Source organism: Aspergillus japonicus (genome assembly GCF_003184785.1).
Source record: "Aspergillus japonicus CBS 114.51 unplaced genomic scaffold BO86scaffold_46, whole genome shotgun sequence".
Taxonomy (NCBI): Eukaryota; Fungi; Ascomycota; class Eurotiomycetes; order Eurotiales; family Aspergillaceae; genus Aspergillus; species Aspergillus japonicus.
The window spans coordinates 172,762-186,376 of NW_020291683.1; the positions used below are offsets into that span (position 1 = coordinate 172,762).

At 53.2% G+C, this 13,615-nt stretch overlaps 6 protein-coding genes across 6 annotated transcripts; 2 read left to right on the forward strand and 4 right to left on the reverse strand.

Moving 5' to 3' along the window:
* The first annotated feature begins 490 nt into the window (after nucleotides 1–490).
* On the forward strand, nucleotides 491–1,879 carry BO86DRAFT_366910 (putative mitochondrial phosphate transporter Pic2). Its single transcript, XM_025670122.1, has 5 exons — nucleotides 491–615; nucleotides 694–699; nucleotides 785–1,435; nucleotides 1,533–1,656; nucleotides 1,718–1,879. The coding sequence occupies exons 1-5, from the start codon at nucleotides 519–521 to the stop codon at nucleotides 1,767–1,769; spliced, it is 930 nt and encodes a 309-aa protein (XP_025525293.1). The 5' UTR covers nucleotides 491–518; the 3' UTR covers nucleotides 1,770–1,879.
* A 456-nt stretch (nucleotides 1,880–2,335) lies between these two features.
* Nucleotides 2,336–3,680, forward strand: BO86DRAFT_154016 (uncharacterized protein). Its single transcript, XM_025666350.1, has 2 exons — nucleotides 2,336–2,919; nucleotides 3,063–3,680. Exons 1-2 carry the CDS (start codon nucleotides 2,497–2,499, stop codon nucleotides 3,513–3,515), a joined length of 876 nt encoding a protein of 291 aa, XP_025525294.1. The 5' UTR covers nucleotides 2,336–2,496; the 3' UTR covers nucleotides 3,516–3,680.
* Nucleotides 3,681–4,620: 940 nt separating this feature from the next.
* Nucleotides 4,621–6,659, reverse strand: BO86DRAFT_457871 (YagE family protein). Its single transcript, XM_025677252.1, has 2 exons — nucleotides 4,987–6,659; nucleotides 4,621–4,924 (listed from the first exon to the last, which is right to left on the reverse strand). Exons 1-2 carry the CDS (start codon nucleotides 6,512–6,514, stop codon nucleotides 4,848–4,850), a joined length of 1,605 nt encoding a protein of 534 aa, XP_025525295.1. The 5' UTR covers nucleotides 6,515–6,659; the 3' UTR covers nucleotides 4,621–4,847.
* Nucleotides 6,660–6,986: 327 nt separating this feature from the next.
* BO86DRAFT_343509 (uncharacterized protein) lies at nucleotides 6,987–8,613 on the reverse strand. Its single transcript, XM_025669152.1, has 2 exons — nucleotides 7,797–8,613; nucleotides 6,987–7,734 (listed from the first exon to the last, which is right to left on the reverse strand). The coding sequence occupies exons 1-2, from the start codon at nucleotides 8,507–8,509 to the stop codon at nucleotides 7,236–7,238; spliced, it is 1,212 nt and encodes a 403-aa protein (XP_025525296.1). The 5' UTR covers nucleotides 8,510–8,613; the 3' UTR covers nucleotides 6,987–7,235.
* A 232-nt stretch (nucleotides 8,614–8,845) lies between these two features.
* On the reverse strand, nucleotides 8,846–10,052 carry BO86DRAFT_343511 (CTD kinase subunit gamma). Its single transcript, XM_025669153.1, has 2 exons — nucleotides 9,783–10,052; nucleotides 8,846–9,708 (listed from the first exon to the last, which is right to left on the reverse strand). Exons 1-2 carry the CDS (start codon nucleotides 9,939–9,941, stop codon nucleotides 9,109–9,111), a joined length of 759 nt encoding a protein of 252 aa, XP_025525297.1. The 5' UTR covers nucleotides 9,942–10,052; the 3' UTR covers nucleotides 8,846–9,108.
* A 244-nt stretch (nucleotides 10,053–10,296) lies between these two features.
* Nucleotides 10,297–13,587, reverse strand: BO86DRAFT_366923 (chloride channel protein). Its single transcript, XM_025670123.1, has 7 exons — nucleotides 13,332–13,587; nucleotides 12,755–13,275; nucleotides 12,590–12,693; nucleotides 12,385–12,537; nucleotides 12,220–12,334; nucleotides 12,082–12,173; nucleotides 10,297–12,031 (listed from the first exon to the last, which is right to left on the reverse strand). Exons 1-7 carry the CDS (start codon nucleotides 13,481–13,483, stop codon nucleotides 10,559–10,561), a joined length of 2,610 nt encoding a protein of 869 aa, XP_025525298.1. The 5' UTR covers nucleotides 13,484–13,587; the 3' UTR covers nucleotides 10,297–10,558.
* Nucleotides 13,588–13,615: the final 28 nt, after the last annotated feature.

Sequence of the window (13,615 nt, forward strand, 5' to 3'; positions counted from 1 at the left end):
ATAGATTTGCAACCACGCAGGCATTTGATGAACAACGAAGAGCAGAAGAAGAACAGGCTATGAATGACTTTAATGCTCGTTCTGGCAATTCAGTTCGATGCCAATTCAGGGACTAATCATTATCGCTCGGCTGCTCGGATGGTTCCAGCGTGCAGGATAGGCCGTCACCATGCCGGTTTAGCCGATTTGGTTACAGCAGTCAGTCCCTGATTCGACTGACTTCATGGCTGCTGGCTGCTGGCTGCACTGACGACATGCTACTCTCCACACTCAGCTCCTATCTTTAGGAGCCGGTTCTGGCCCGAATGAACTTATAAGTCAGCTACTCCTCTCCCTTTGGCTGGAGGAATTGTGCTCTAAATCTGATACCCTTCTTCGATTGTTGCTGGATTCTCTTTCCCCTCCCCTCTCTGGAGTTGGTTTGGTGCTTTCTGTAGATAAAAGAACGTTGCACTCACTCGCTCACTCGCTCACTCGATCACCCATCCACCCACCTTGCTCATACCCCGCACACAACCATGTCAATGGCTACGCAAGAACGCAAACTCCCCTTTGGGAAGATTGAGCCCAATTCGGCCAAGTACTTCGCCAGCTGTACGCTGGGAGGCATTATCGGTAGGTCTTTCCTCTGTCCTCGGTTTGATCCTCGCAATCGAAGTTGATGGGAAGCTAACTTGTTCGCCTTCTCTATAGCCTGTGGTGAGTGATCCCAGCCCAATCCAACCGTATCCTCCAGGAGTACTCTGGACTAGAGCACGGCTTAACACAACAACCACTCCTACAGGCCCAACCCATACCGCAGTGACACCGCTCGACCTGGTCAAATGCCGCCGCCAGGTCGACCCGAAGATCTACACCTCCAACCTCTCGGCGTGGCGCTCGATCATGGCCAAGGAGGGCGTGCGCGGGGTCTTCTTCGGCTGGACGCCGACCTTCCTCGGCTACTCGATGCAGGGCGCCGGCAAGTACGGCTTCTACGAGTACTTCAAGCACCTGTACGGCGACCAGCTCTTCCCCAACACCAACCGCACCGTCGTCTACCTGGGCGCGAGCGCCTCGGCCGAGTTCTTCGCGGACATGATGCTGTGCCCGATGGAGGCGATCAAGGTGCGCATGCAGACCACCCTGCCGCCGTTCGCGCACAGCCTGCGCGAGGGCTGGGGCAAGATCACGGCCAAGGAGGGCGTGGCTGGCCTGTACAAGGGCCTGTACCCGCTGTGGGCGCGGCAGATCCCCTACACGATGACCAAGTTCGCCACCTTCGAGGAGACCGTCAGCATGCTCTACAAGACGATCGGCAAGCCCAAGGAGCAGTGCTCGGGCTTGCAGCAGACCGGGGTCAGTTTCCTGGGCGGGTACATCGCGGGCATCTTCTGTGCGATCGTCAGTCATCCCGCGGATGTGATGGTCAGTAAGCTGAATGCGGATCGGAAAGGTAAAGCTTCGCGTTGTTTCTCCCGGTCTTATATTGTGGCCCTCTTGTTGGGGCAGCGTTGTTGATTCTCGGGGCTAACGTTCTATCATTTCTATAGCTGGTGAGGGCGCGATGACGGCCGTGTCGCGCATCTACAGCAACATCGGATTCTCCGGCTTGTGGAATGGCTTGCCGGTCCGAATTGTCATGCTCGGTACTTTGACTGGATTCCAGTGGTTGATGTGAGTTATCTCCTTTGTTGTTTTTCTGATGAGCTAGCTCAATGGCTGACGCTGGATGCAGTTATGATTCATTCAAGGTGTTCTGTGGATTGCCGACGACCGGTGGGCATTAATGGAGTTGGTCGTGATGTATTTTGATGACTAGAGCTGGTTTGTTTGTTTGTATATTTCATCATAGTTAGGAGTTCGGTGGATAATGGAATCTTGTTAGATGAAGGAGAGGTTCTGCGATAGGGACGAACGTACAGTACAGTACTCCGTACAGTGAAAATAGTACTCCGTAGATAGTAGCTACTAATGAACGCTGACCGCTCTGGACTGTCGGCCGGCAGAATTACCGCGGCGATTCTCAACTTCCTCTTCCTTTCGCTTCGTCCTCAGCTCTCAACCTCGTCCATTGCCAGCTCTATTCCATCTCATTTTCCGTGGAATCTCTCGCTCGGATCGGATTTGTATGGTACAACAAAAATCATTGCTTATTACACCATCGACCTACCATTAACAGTATCACACGTTGACTGTTTCGTTCGCGCCATCAGGGCAGAGAGATCGAAGCCATTGGATTCGCATTGCCAGGAACACATACAGCGGCTTCCGGAGCCCCTTGACCAGACTTTTCCCAATCTTCGTGACGACTACCTCCGCCTGAAGCGACACTGTTCCCAGCAGCTCGATTCCCCAATTCTAGAATCACCCGAAATTTCGATTATCCGGTCTCCGCCTTCCACCGTCTTATATAGCCTACAAAAGCACCTCCGTCCAGATAACCACCCGCGACCAACCTCTCTCATCCACACCTCCCGAATCATCTCCTAGCCGCCGCTTCCCAGTCACTTCACCATGGAAGACACGACATCCACCACAATCCGCCCCTCAGCGGCCACCACCAACCCGCCCAGTGTGGAGAACGCCTACAAGCGCAAATGCCTTGCCTTGAAGAAGCGCCTCAACGAGATCGAGGAAGAGAACGAACAGATGCGCATCCGCAACCGGCGCGGCTGGCAGTACATCCAGAAGATGCGCCTGGAGTCGTGCATCTTGCTCGAACGCCTGGCCAAGGTCACCGGCATGACCGAGGAGGCGTCCTCGCAGGCCGGGGCCGCCGCGAACCCGGAACTGCGGGCTCGCGCCGTCGCGCTGATGAGCAACGCCTCGGCGTTGAATGGGCTGGCTGCCTCGTCGGAGGGGAAGAATGGGGCCGCTGGCGGCGGCGCGTATCTGGATGATGAGACGGAGGGGAGTTCAGATGAGCAGCCTCCTACTGTGAGTTTTATCCTTCTTTTTTTTTTCTTACTCGTTCCTAGAGCGGCGGCTTCATTTTAACGGGCTCCCGTGGAAAGGAGACGCAATGCTATGTCAGTGCGTCGACCGACAAAGACAATTGACACTGAAATCCCCTTGAATAGCCTCAAGAACGACCTCTCCGCGTGAAACGATCCCGAAAATCCAACCTCCCCGACGGCGTCGGCGCCGACGACGAAGGCAGCGCCGCCGCCGCCGGAACCGCCAGTAATGACGCTGCCGACAACGGCGACAACAACACCGATAATAACGGCAGTCTGCCCCGGCTGGCCCCGGCCCCGTCCCAGGACGATCTGAGCTCCACATTTCGGCTTGGGGCCGGCCAGCACCCAGAATCCGATGAGCGCGGCACGAGTCAGAATCCGGAATCCGGCTCGAGAACCCGTCGAGCCTCCAACGCTGCTGCTGCTGCCGCCGCCGCCGCGGATGACGACGACGACGATGACGACGCCGCAGCTGAGGGAGACGAGAATGAGAACGAGGCTGGTGATGCATCGGTGGAACCTTCGTCGACGCCGATGGATGTGGATGCCAAGGAACCGAAGGAGGAGAGCTAGGGACAAGCTGCGTAATGCTAGCAACTTGCCTTCCATCTTCTTCTTCAATTCAGATTCAGTCTTACAATTCTCCTTGTCTTTTCGGGTCTCGATTCCCTCCTTCGCCCCTTCGCCCCCTTTCCTCTAATTGTATAAACAAGGACTACGGAGCGGGCGAAAACCGGTCTGACACAAATCACAAAACAAGTCTCAAAAGACCATTCGCCATATGGCTTATATCTTGATCTCCTTCTGACTGGTGACCTGAAAATTGTTTTCTTTTGATCATTTGTGGGTGTTAATCATGCGCGAAACCTGTTATTTTGGAATTTGGGAACCTGGAGCTTTTGTATGATTTCCTTTTCCTGTGTCGGCTTCTTCACCTCTTACCTTATTCATCGACCTACTTACCTCTTTCTTCTTGCCTGGAGATTAATGCCTCTTTCTTCCACTCGGGAATGCATCCTTATTCCCTTTGGTGTCAGGGCGTGTGCCATAATTTCGAGTTGCGGGGCTGGAAAATTCAACGCGTGCACATGAAGTAACCGTCTTGTCTCGGATTGGATTCGGGCGTAGAGAGGAGATCACCATGGAAGAGTACTTTGTTCTGCGAATATACCATGAAGGTAGAAAGGGGAGTACGTTTGCACTCGGGCAAGCTGGCGGGCGTTGACTCCGCTTGGGGAATAACTTCCGATCCACTACACTACACGATACCTGATGCCCACCGGCCAGAGGCCTTCCGGCTGTTCTATATACCTACCGAACTAGGAAGGCACACATTACAGCTGAGCCTGGAGCTGAGTCTGAGCACAACATCACCTCCAACAGTGAACCCATCCAATCCCTACAAGAACAACAAACAACATACAGTACAGTCACCAACATAAAAAGAGACAACAAGGTCAACAATTCACTTTGTTCTCCGCAAGACACAACAACTAAAGCAAAGAACGCTGGTTAACGGCCCGGGCTATGCATAGAAAACATATTTCCGATATGATGCAAGAGCTTCGACTGACTCCCTCCCTTCGGCGAGAAGCTCGAACAGCTTCGAAGAAATCCAGATTACAACACATGTTCCCATTGCATCCCCCCCCCCCCCCCCCCCTCTTTTCTTCGAAACCCCTGTAGCGCCTGAAGCAAAACAAAAAAAAATAAACTCCGCCTGGAACGGGTAGAAATGCAGATCATGAAGTCCCTTGGGATTTCAATGAGATGAGAGCGAAGCAAGAAGAGTATTTCTCTTGGTTATCGAAACATTGAGGAATATAAATCTCCCCGACGAAAAAAAGAAATCCCTGTTCCTGACGCCGGAGGAAAATCCGAGAAAAAAAAAAAGAAAGACACGCTTTATTCCACGCCGGCGTAGAGGTCGACTAGAATATTAATGGCCGCGACAAGGATTTCGGCGGCGATGAGAACGATAACTGGAGAAAAGGATTGGGGTTAGGAAGGTGTACAACCAAAGAAACAAGAGAGGGAGACGTACCGATCCATTCGAGGTACTCACCATGGCGGTGAGTTAATTGATCCTTCAGGACGGCAAGCAGATCCGCAATGACGTCTAACCGCTCCGTCAAGAGACTCACTCGCTGGTCCATCTCGAGGTAACTCCGCACGGCCTGGTACACAGGCTCCAGTTGGGGCTCTGCCCACATCAGTTCCGGACTGTCGAGGACGGAGCCTTGAAGGTGGATGTTGATTCGCAGGATGAAGAGCTCTCCGACCTGCATGTTGATCTGGCGCCGGGTGAGATTCACGCTGCCGGTCTGGGCGATCTGGGCTGGGAGTGGCGCGGTGTTGGAGATGGTCTCGGAGACGAGATCTTCGAACAGGGACGTCTTGACGGACTGGGCGAGAGCATGGGAGATGGCGAGCTTGATCATGTAATTCCGCGGGTCACGGAGGGAGATGAAATCGTTGTAGATCCGGGCTTGGTATTCGCGCGCATAATAGAAGTTGAAGTTCTCGACCTGCGTGTCTTCGGGACTGAGAATGGAAGTAGCGAATTTGGAGATATCGGATAAAAATCGTGACTCGTGCGCGGGGGACATGCCCCAAATCACCACGGTGCCGTAGTCGAAGAGGAACACCTCCGGGGTGTGGACCTTGGTGTCAAAATCAGGAGCAGCTTCTAATTGGGATGCCGATGCGGTGGAATCGACCACGGCGCTTTCGTGGTCATCTTGTTGATGGTGCGACTCCGAATCCCTCAGGTCGATGAGATCTTCCCGTCGGGTGTTGGTGTTGTCTTGCACTTCCACAACACTGTCCGAGTACCGGCGTTCTCCAGCAGGACGTATTGGCGGTTGGGATTGCGGTGAATGTAGCCCGTTGCTCGAAAGATTCCATGTGCCTCGCTGCTTTGCTTCGTAGTCGTAGTCATACGGCGAGTATACGCACTCATCGTAGAGCTTCGGGTTGGCTCCGCGGGTCTTTGCGCGGGACTTGAGAAACCGCACCACCCCCTCCAGACGATACGAATTGGCCGTACAGTAGGCTGTAACGCGGGGCAATCGCTCTCGATCCGCCTTTCCCAGACTTGCAGCGTGACTGCGGGCGGTCGGTTCTTTGATGCGGGCGATCTGCGAGTAGACATCGGACGGAAAGTCGCCGTCGGCAAGTTCTTCTTCGGTCACGGGATCGGGCAGCAATTTAAGCTTCTGTGCGTTCTTCGTCGTTCGCTGCGGTCCGACCTTGGGGGCTGTCGCGAACGGGGCACCGGCGGTGCTGTAGGGTGCTCCATGGCTATTGCGGCGGCGGAGCTTGCTATTTAAGGCGGACAAGCCGGTCGGTCGGGGTGGGCCAGCGCTCTGAGAATTGGACGCAGGGTAAGAACCAGAATGAAGCGGTCTGAAGGTCGGGTCTGCGGCGGCAGTGTCGTGATATGTGCTGACAGTGGCCAATGGGTTGAATGTCACCGTCCGAGAGGCTCGGTTTCCTCGCGGTGACGTATTGGTGGAGGAAGGCGGCTGATGTTGGGGGAGGAGGGGGGAAGATTCTGTGATGGAAACCATGGTGGGTAATTAAGGGGGGGGTTCAGAATACTGCGCAGAGCAGATTCTGTTGAATTGAGCAACAATCGGGGGAGCAGGCACGTCACCGAGGATGGTGGGGAGGCCGTGGTGAAGGGAAAAGAAAGAAAAGAGAAAATGAAGTCTGAGGACGGGATGGGATGGCAGATCCAAGAGTACGGAGTAGCTCCAATTGCCTTTCCTTCCTCCTACTCCGCACGTGCGCCCGCCCACCGCTGCCATTTCTTCTCCATCGACACTTCATGTCGCCAACGCAATTCTGCCTATTCATTGAGTCAAAAGACTAGCAAGTGGAGGTCTGCAGTCAACAGTAATATGCTCGCGTCTTATCCAAAGCAATTATACTTTGCTTTGAAGCAGAAGAAAAAAAAAAAGAAAGCATACATTACGAGGTGGGGTTCGGGCAGCTTCATCGAGCTTGAGCTGCAGATCGGGACTGCGCATATCGTGGTTAGTTGAGCATTTCTCATGTGGTAGACTTCCGAGTCAGAGGGCTAGAAACCCTCCGTATACTCTGTCTTGCATGAAGATGCGAAAGCCTCGAACTCGAGATGGACTCTGCTAAGAAACATAAAGCGCCCGAAAGTCATCGCTGGAGACCCAAACTGAAGCCAGCATGTAGACAGGAAATAAATACAGGATATACTTTTGATTTCATTAAAAAATCCTACTACGAGACGGAGTTAAGCGCGCCAAAGACCTGCTATTTGCGCACAAACCCCGAGGAACCGCCAGCCGTTCTTCTCATCCCGTTGACCTTAGCCGTACTGCGAGCTGCACTCAGCCAGGCTTGTCTCGCGTTCTGACTGCTCTTCGAGGACTTGGGGGGGAGCGCAGTCTTCGACTTCTTCCGTGATACATCTCCATCCAACACACGGATCGTGACGTCGCCCATCTGCAGGTCCTTCGGGGCCTTCTCCTTCTTGTCCAGGAACCTCATCTTGGTGGGCTTGGGTCGCACAATCTCCATTTCTTCTGCGGGAGGGGTCGGGGGGCGAACGTCGGGCGCGGCATTCAGGATATCGTCCGGGAGCAGAGCGGGGAGCGCAGACCTCCGGGCACTTTCTGTCGTGGTACCCTGAAGGGTCTCGGTGCTTTCTGAGAGCTGATCCTCGGCTTCTCGTTTCTTGCTGGCCGACTTCGCCTGGAGCTTGCGTAGATCGTCGAGTTGTTTCCTCTTGTCTCGTTTCAATTGCTCCTCTCTGTGCCGTAGTTAGTAATGCGTTTCATGTGCAGTCGAGAACACGTGAAAGGAGATACGAACATTTGCTTAGCCCTCTCCTGTCTCTTCGCCTCCATCCGGATCTTGGACAGTTGCGCGGAGTTATCAACGGCCTCGGGAGCCTCATCGTCACTGCTATCTTCCTCCTCGTCCGCACCCAAGCCCTGCGGCGTCTCCGCAGCGTCCTCCTCCGCCATCCCGGGCACTTCTGGCTCTTCGCTATCGAACCGGAAATGTTTCTTCTTGACAGACGGGGGAGCAGCAGCAGCAGCAGCAGCAGCAACTGGCGTCTCCTCCTGGACCTCACTATCACTATCCTTCTCCTCCTCCTCCTCCTCCTCCACCGTCTTCGCCTTCTTGTTGCTAGCAGTAGTCGTTGTCGTCATTGTGGTGGTAGTCATCTCATCGTCCTCCGATTCCCGCACGTCCTCTAGACTGGTGCCCCGCTTTCGCCGTTTGCTGCTCTTCTGCATCTTGGAGGAGGAGGTGCTGGTGCTGGTGCTGGCGTCGGACTTGCGCTTCCCGTTGATCGTCGTTTTTACAATTCCATTGACTTCAGGCTCCGCGGACGACTCGGCGGTAAATTTCCGCCGTCTAGTGGCTGTGACCATTTTCTTCTTCTTCGGTGTAATAACGGCGGCGCTAGTAACGACGCTGTCCGAGGCGAGTTTTTGGGCAAGTGTGCTTTTTCCGTTGGAGGATTCCGTCGATCGATTGAATAGCCCCTTTGCTGCGGTCATAAACTGCGCAAACATTTAAAGGTAGGCGTCCAAGAAAGAAAAAAAATTAGTTTCCTGCCCCGGATCTTTCCCAGTTGTTTTGCATGGAGAAATGTTATTGCGCGTTGCGTTAAACCCTCTTTTCGGAGAGCAGTAAAGAAGGCACTGATCGAAAATTGTTGCGGCGATATGGTTTATCCGGGTGGTGAAAGGTGGATCGAGACTGGATGGTAGTTGTGGGTGGGTCCCGTCTTCTCGTGTACTGTACATGTACTCATACGAGCGAGTATATCAGCGAGTATTGCTTAAGCAAAGCAAGGTTATTTACAGCAGGAACCAACGCGTAGATCAAGTATTTCCTAGTTGTTTCATGCAAGTCAATTTTCATTTGAAGATGATATAAGTATTTACTTTTCGGGTATCCTGGACAACTGTAAATAGTGCAATGGATGAGCTGTGAAACTCGTAAGATATTTCCACTGAACATGCACACCATCGAAGAACGCCAACCCATGCTGTGTATAGTATAAGTAGAAGTAAGCATCAGAAACTCCTCCAAACTCCCTTTCCACCCAAAACCCAAGCAAGCCACCCCGCAATGAAGAACCACAAAGATAATGAAGCGGGCAAATCCCTCACCGAGCACCCACCATCTGCTTCCGCTCCATCAGCTCCTCCTTGGCGGCCAGAAAGTCATCCTCCCCGATCTCACTCGCCTCATCCCAGAACCTGCCGTGCTCATCGCCGTCATCCCCGCTGACCGTCCACATACTCTCCCGGAGCCGCTTGTTGCGCTCGCGGTCCTCCTCGATGCGCTGCTCGATCTGCCGCTTGTCCACCCTCCCGCGTGAGCCCCGCGGCGTCGCACCCTTGGCCCGCGCCGCCGCCACCGCCGCCCCCGTCGCCGCATCGGTGCTGCCGCCCCCGGCGCCTTCTTCATCTTCCTCCCCCTCCAGATCCAGGTGGGCCGGGTGCGTCTCGCGCTCCTTCAGGAAGGCGTCGATCTCCGCCACCGTCGCCGCCGAGAGGATCTCCTTGGTCTGCAGCCCGTTCAGGACCCGGCGGACGTGCTTGACGTTCGCGGCCCCGGAGCCGTCGGGCGGCGCGACGGCGTCGACGATCCGAATAATGTCGCGCTGGATCATGCGGACGTAGGGCGCGTGGTCTTCCCGCGTGGCCATCTCGCAGAAATGCTCGACGAAGTACATGATGTTGGCTCGGTTGTTCATGTTGTTCTAGATTATTGGCGAGTAGGTGAGTCGATGCGTCGAATAAAGAAACGATGCAAGGGGAAGGGGGGCTAACGTACGCGCTCTAATTGTTCGAGAATGCACGAGTGGAGATCCTCGTCCATGTCGCGGTACTTCAGCGCATAGTGCGCCGCTTTCTGGGATGATGTGACCGAGGCATTGAGGTGTTGCAGCTGCGCCGTGAAGCGCATCCGCACTTCGAAGGGATCGACCATCATGGTTGCGGATAGGTGAGGGGTCCAGATACCTCTGGCGGGGCGGTGCTTATAAAAGGTTGGTGATGGAAGAAAGGGAGTTGTTGCGCGGGTCGGCTCTTGAATCGAACATCGGAAATCAAGCTCGGCCGCCAGATTAGATAACGCGCGCGCGCGGTGAGCGGGGAACGGTGTCCTAGGAGCATCTGCCGCTTGCCGCCGCCCTCTTCGCTGCCCGCTTTTCCACCGCTCTTGGGTTCTACTGAACTATATATATCATCCGCGTTTGAGGTTCAATAGGTTGCTGACAAGTGACTGGAGGATCAATCTGGCTGTGAAGATACAGAAACTTTCGAATCACCCAAGTAATTAGTAATAACGGGAAACATGGTGCATTTGGGGTATAAAATTTTGAGACTTGGAGGTAAAGCATGTTCACTGGAGTTAGCGAATGCCTCTAAGGCAGCAGAGGCAAATGGACCACACCAATGATGGAAAAGTCTAAGATTATAGCAACATGTGTAGAGAAGTATTCAAAAGATAGATAGAAACGTAAGCCCAGCTCCCTCCATAAGGCGAAGTCACATATCATGGTAGATCATTGCGTCCGATGTTTTCCGACGTCATTTTACAGAGACATTTTACAGAGATTGCCGTCGCTCGATGGAGCTGGCAAGACTTGTGCCGTCATCATCACCAAGCAAGCCAACCTCCTCCGCGGCACTTGGCTGAGTGAAGGTTCGCTCGAGTAGGGTTTCGTCCTTGTGGGAGCCTGACCCGCTGACTATCGACCAAACATCCTTCTTGGTGAGCAGGCCCTGCAGGACACCCCTGTCGGCAAACAGAACGTACCGCAGACCAAGTCTTTGGAACATTCGTAGAACAATGAGAAAGGTGGTGTTGCTGTTGAGCGTAATCGGCGTTTGGTCCATCCAAGGCCTCAGGTCCAGGGTCTCGCTTGGGTCTGCGAATGGTTGGTGTGTAAAAAACACTTGCGCCGTGCTGGATAATTCATTATCGGAAGGGGACGCTGCGTACTTCAGCGCGTAGGAAAGCTCGTTACGGGAGATGTAGCCGAGAAGAACAGGATTCGACATATCTGTAACAACCGGATATCCACGGTAGGATGTAGTCAGGAGAAGGTTGCGGAGGGTGTCGATCGTATGCCCGACAGCAGTGATAACTGTCAGGTCATCGATGGCCGTCATTACTTTTTGAGCAGACACATCGGGTGGAGCGGTGTCATCGCGATGGTCGAGGAACGGGTATTCCTTGAGTTGAATCCACGACTCGTAGATACCACGCTTCCCGAAGATATCACCACACCATTTGGACAGCATGACTGCAATCATGATGGGAATGACATAGGTCAGAGCGCCTGTAAGTTCAAACATGATAACCACAATCGACACGGTCATTCTGGTGGCACCGCCGAGGGCTGAAGCTGCTCCGATGATAGCATATATCCCTGGAGTCACGCATTGCACATCCGGCTCGCAACTGCCAAACAGGAAGAACTTAGGGAAGGCTTGTTGCCACATCCGAAAGACGATGCCGAGAGCTCGTCCATAGAGGGCGCCAATGGCAATCGAGGGAAGGATTATACCAGCAGGGATGTCCAATCCAAAGGTAATTGATGCGAGGAAAAAGCCAAGGATGGCAGCTCCCAGCAGAAGAGCAACTGTACTAGCCGATACCGCACCGACCTGACAGAAGCCGAACGGATCTTCAGTCCCGGTGCTACATTCTGCAAATAGAGAATGCACGAGCTCCGAGTTCTGAGCTTTCATGAAAAGATTCGGAAAGTTGATCAATGAGCTCAAAAGAGCTACGGCTGACACCTCTAGAATCGGTCGAGGGACATTTAGTGAACGCCGCCAATTGGCTACCTTCATGTTCAGTCGGATGAAAAACGCTCCATATAGACCTCCGACGATACCAAGTATGACGAATGGGATAATTTCAAAGCGATGCCACCCATGCGTGTACTTGACTTGGTAGAGAACTATATTGCCGGTGCGGAACGGGTCGAGCGCATGCAAGGTCACAGAGGCAACCATGGCACATACAAAACTCTGCCACATAGTCTTGTCGGGAAAGTAATAGCTTAGTTGCTATCCAGTCAAAGTCAGCCCGGCTCATCACCAAGGACTTGGTAACCCACCTCCAAGCTAAACAAAACACCTCCGATGGGCGCTCCGAAGGCCACAGAAATTCCGGCTGCGGCGGCAGCAGAAAGGACCTCTCGTTTCCTCGCTGCACGATTAGCATATATTGATTGGTAGTCTCATGGTGTAAGTACCTTCGTTGTGATTGAGACTATGAAATGGCTTCATTATCAAACTCGCACAGCAGCAAGCGACATGGACAAGAGGTCCCTCTTTGCCAAGCCACATACCAGACGCGACAGCCAAGCACTGCTCCGAATCAGCCAAGATTCTAGGTTGAAGTTTTTGCATATACCTACCAAACCCAGAGATTTGATAGCAAGGGTCCAAGGCCCCATGAAATGTCTAATGACAAAACCACCAAGCACGGTCTTGATCTCGGGAATACCACTATGCTTCGCATATATGGCGTATGTCCTGACCAGGACACATGCGCAGACGGCAAAGAACACCTGTAGCTTGCATTAGCGTCTCACCGCAACGTCCAGCAACAGGGGTCAGTACAGAGTAAAGAATGTAGAAAACATATTCAACTGCATAGCCGCCACCGCGTGAAGTAACTCCTAGGGCCTTTCTCCAAGGCGTCCAATCCAAACAATTATTGATGTCTAGTCAGCAAGCCATGTTAGTATGGTTGATCCGAGCCTCTACCGAGTGGAATCGACTCACCATCATGTCCCCAGCAGCAGAAGCTCCGATTCAGATAGAACCTGCCTCCTCCTGCCCCGTTCCTACAGTAGCCAGTTTTGAGATCTGCTAGCCAGTCACTTGAAACATCGATGCAGGCGGCGATGATGCCGACCAGAATTCCCGTCGCAATCAATACAATCCAAACATTGCTTGCATCTAGTATTTTGCGCGCATATCCAACAAGTCCCTGTCCATTTGCATAAAGTAGTCGTTTTCTTTGTCGCTCTTTTGTGTATTCAAAAATCCAATCGATCGCCGTAAGGTCGTCATATCCTACCCGTCTACCTGGTCCCTCCACATACCAATCCAGAAAGCCCGAATCCTTGTGGTTTAAGTTTCCGTTGCTGCTGGATACGTCGCGCGACGATAGTGAGTGGCCGTTAGGGGGCTGCCTGTCGCGATGCGGAGAGCCGAAGCTGGTTTCTCCTGTTGCTTCTCCAGGAAAAAGGCGCGAAAGGCTAAACCTCGGTCGCTGTTTCTGTTTTCGTTTGAATGATATTCTACGTGTTGGTAAGGTTAGCTCACATGGACGGAGAGCACATTCTCTAGGACTTACGGTTCGCGTAAGCCTCCGCTTAAAGAAGCACGGGAGCTCTGTGGGTAGGTGTCGCTATTCGGCGGTTCGCTCGGAGGGCTTGGATCATCGCTATACGATTGCGAAGGAGATGCCTGAGCCTCTATACCTGACCCAGCATGTGGTAAAGACATTGCGATTCATAGAGTATAAAAGATTGTAGTTGCGATATCAGTTCGCATTGCAATGAGCCATGCCGTAACGTTCGCGATTTCCCCTGCGATATCCGTGCTCCGATTAGTTCCCGATAAGTGTTTCTATTGTCG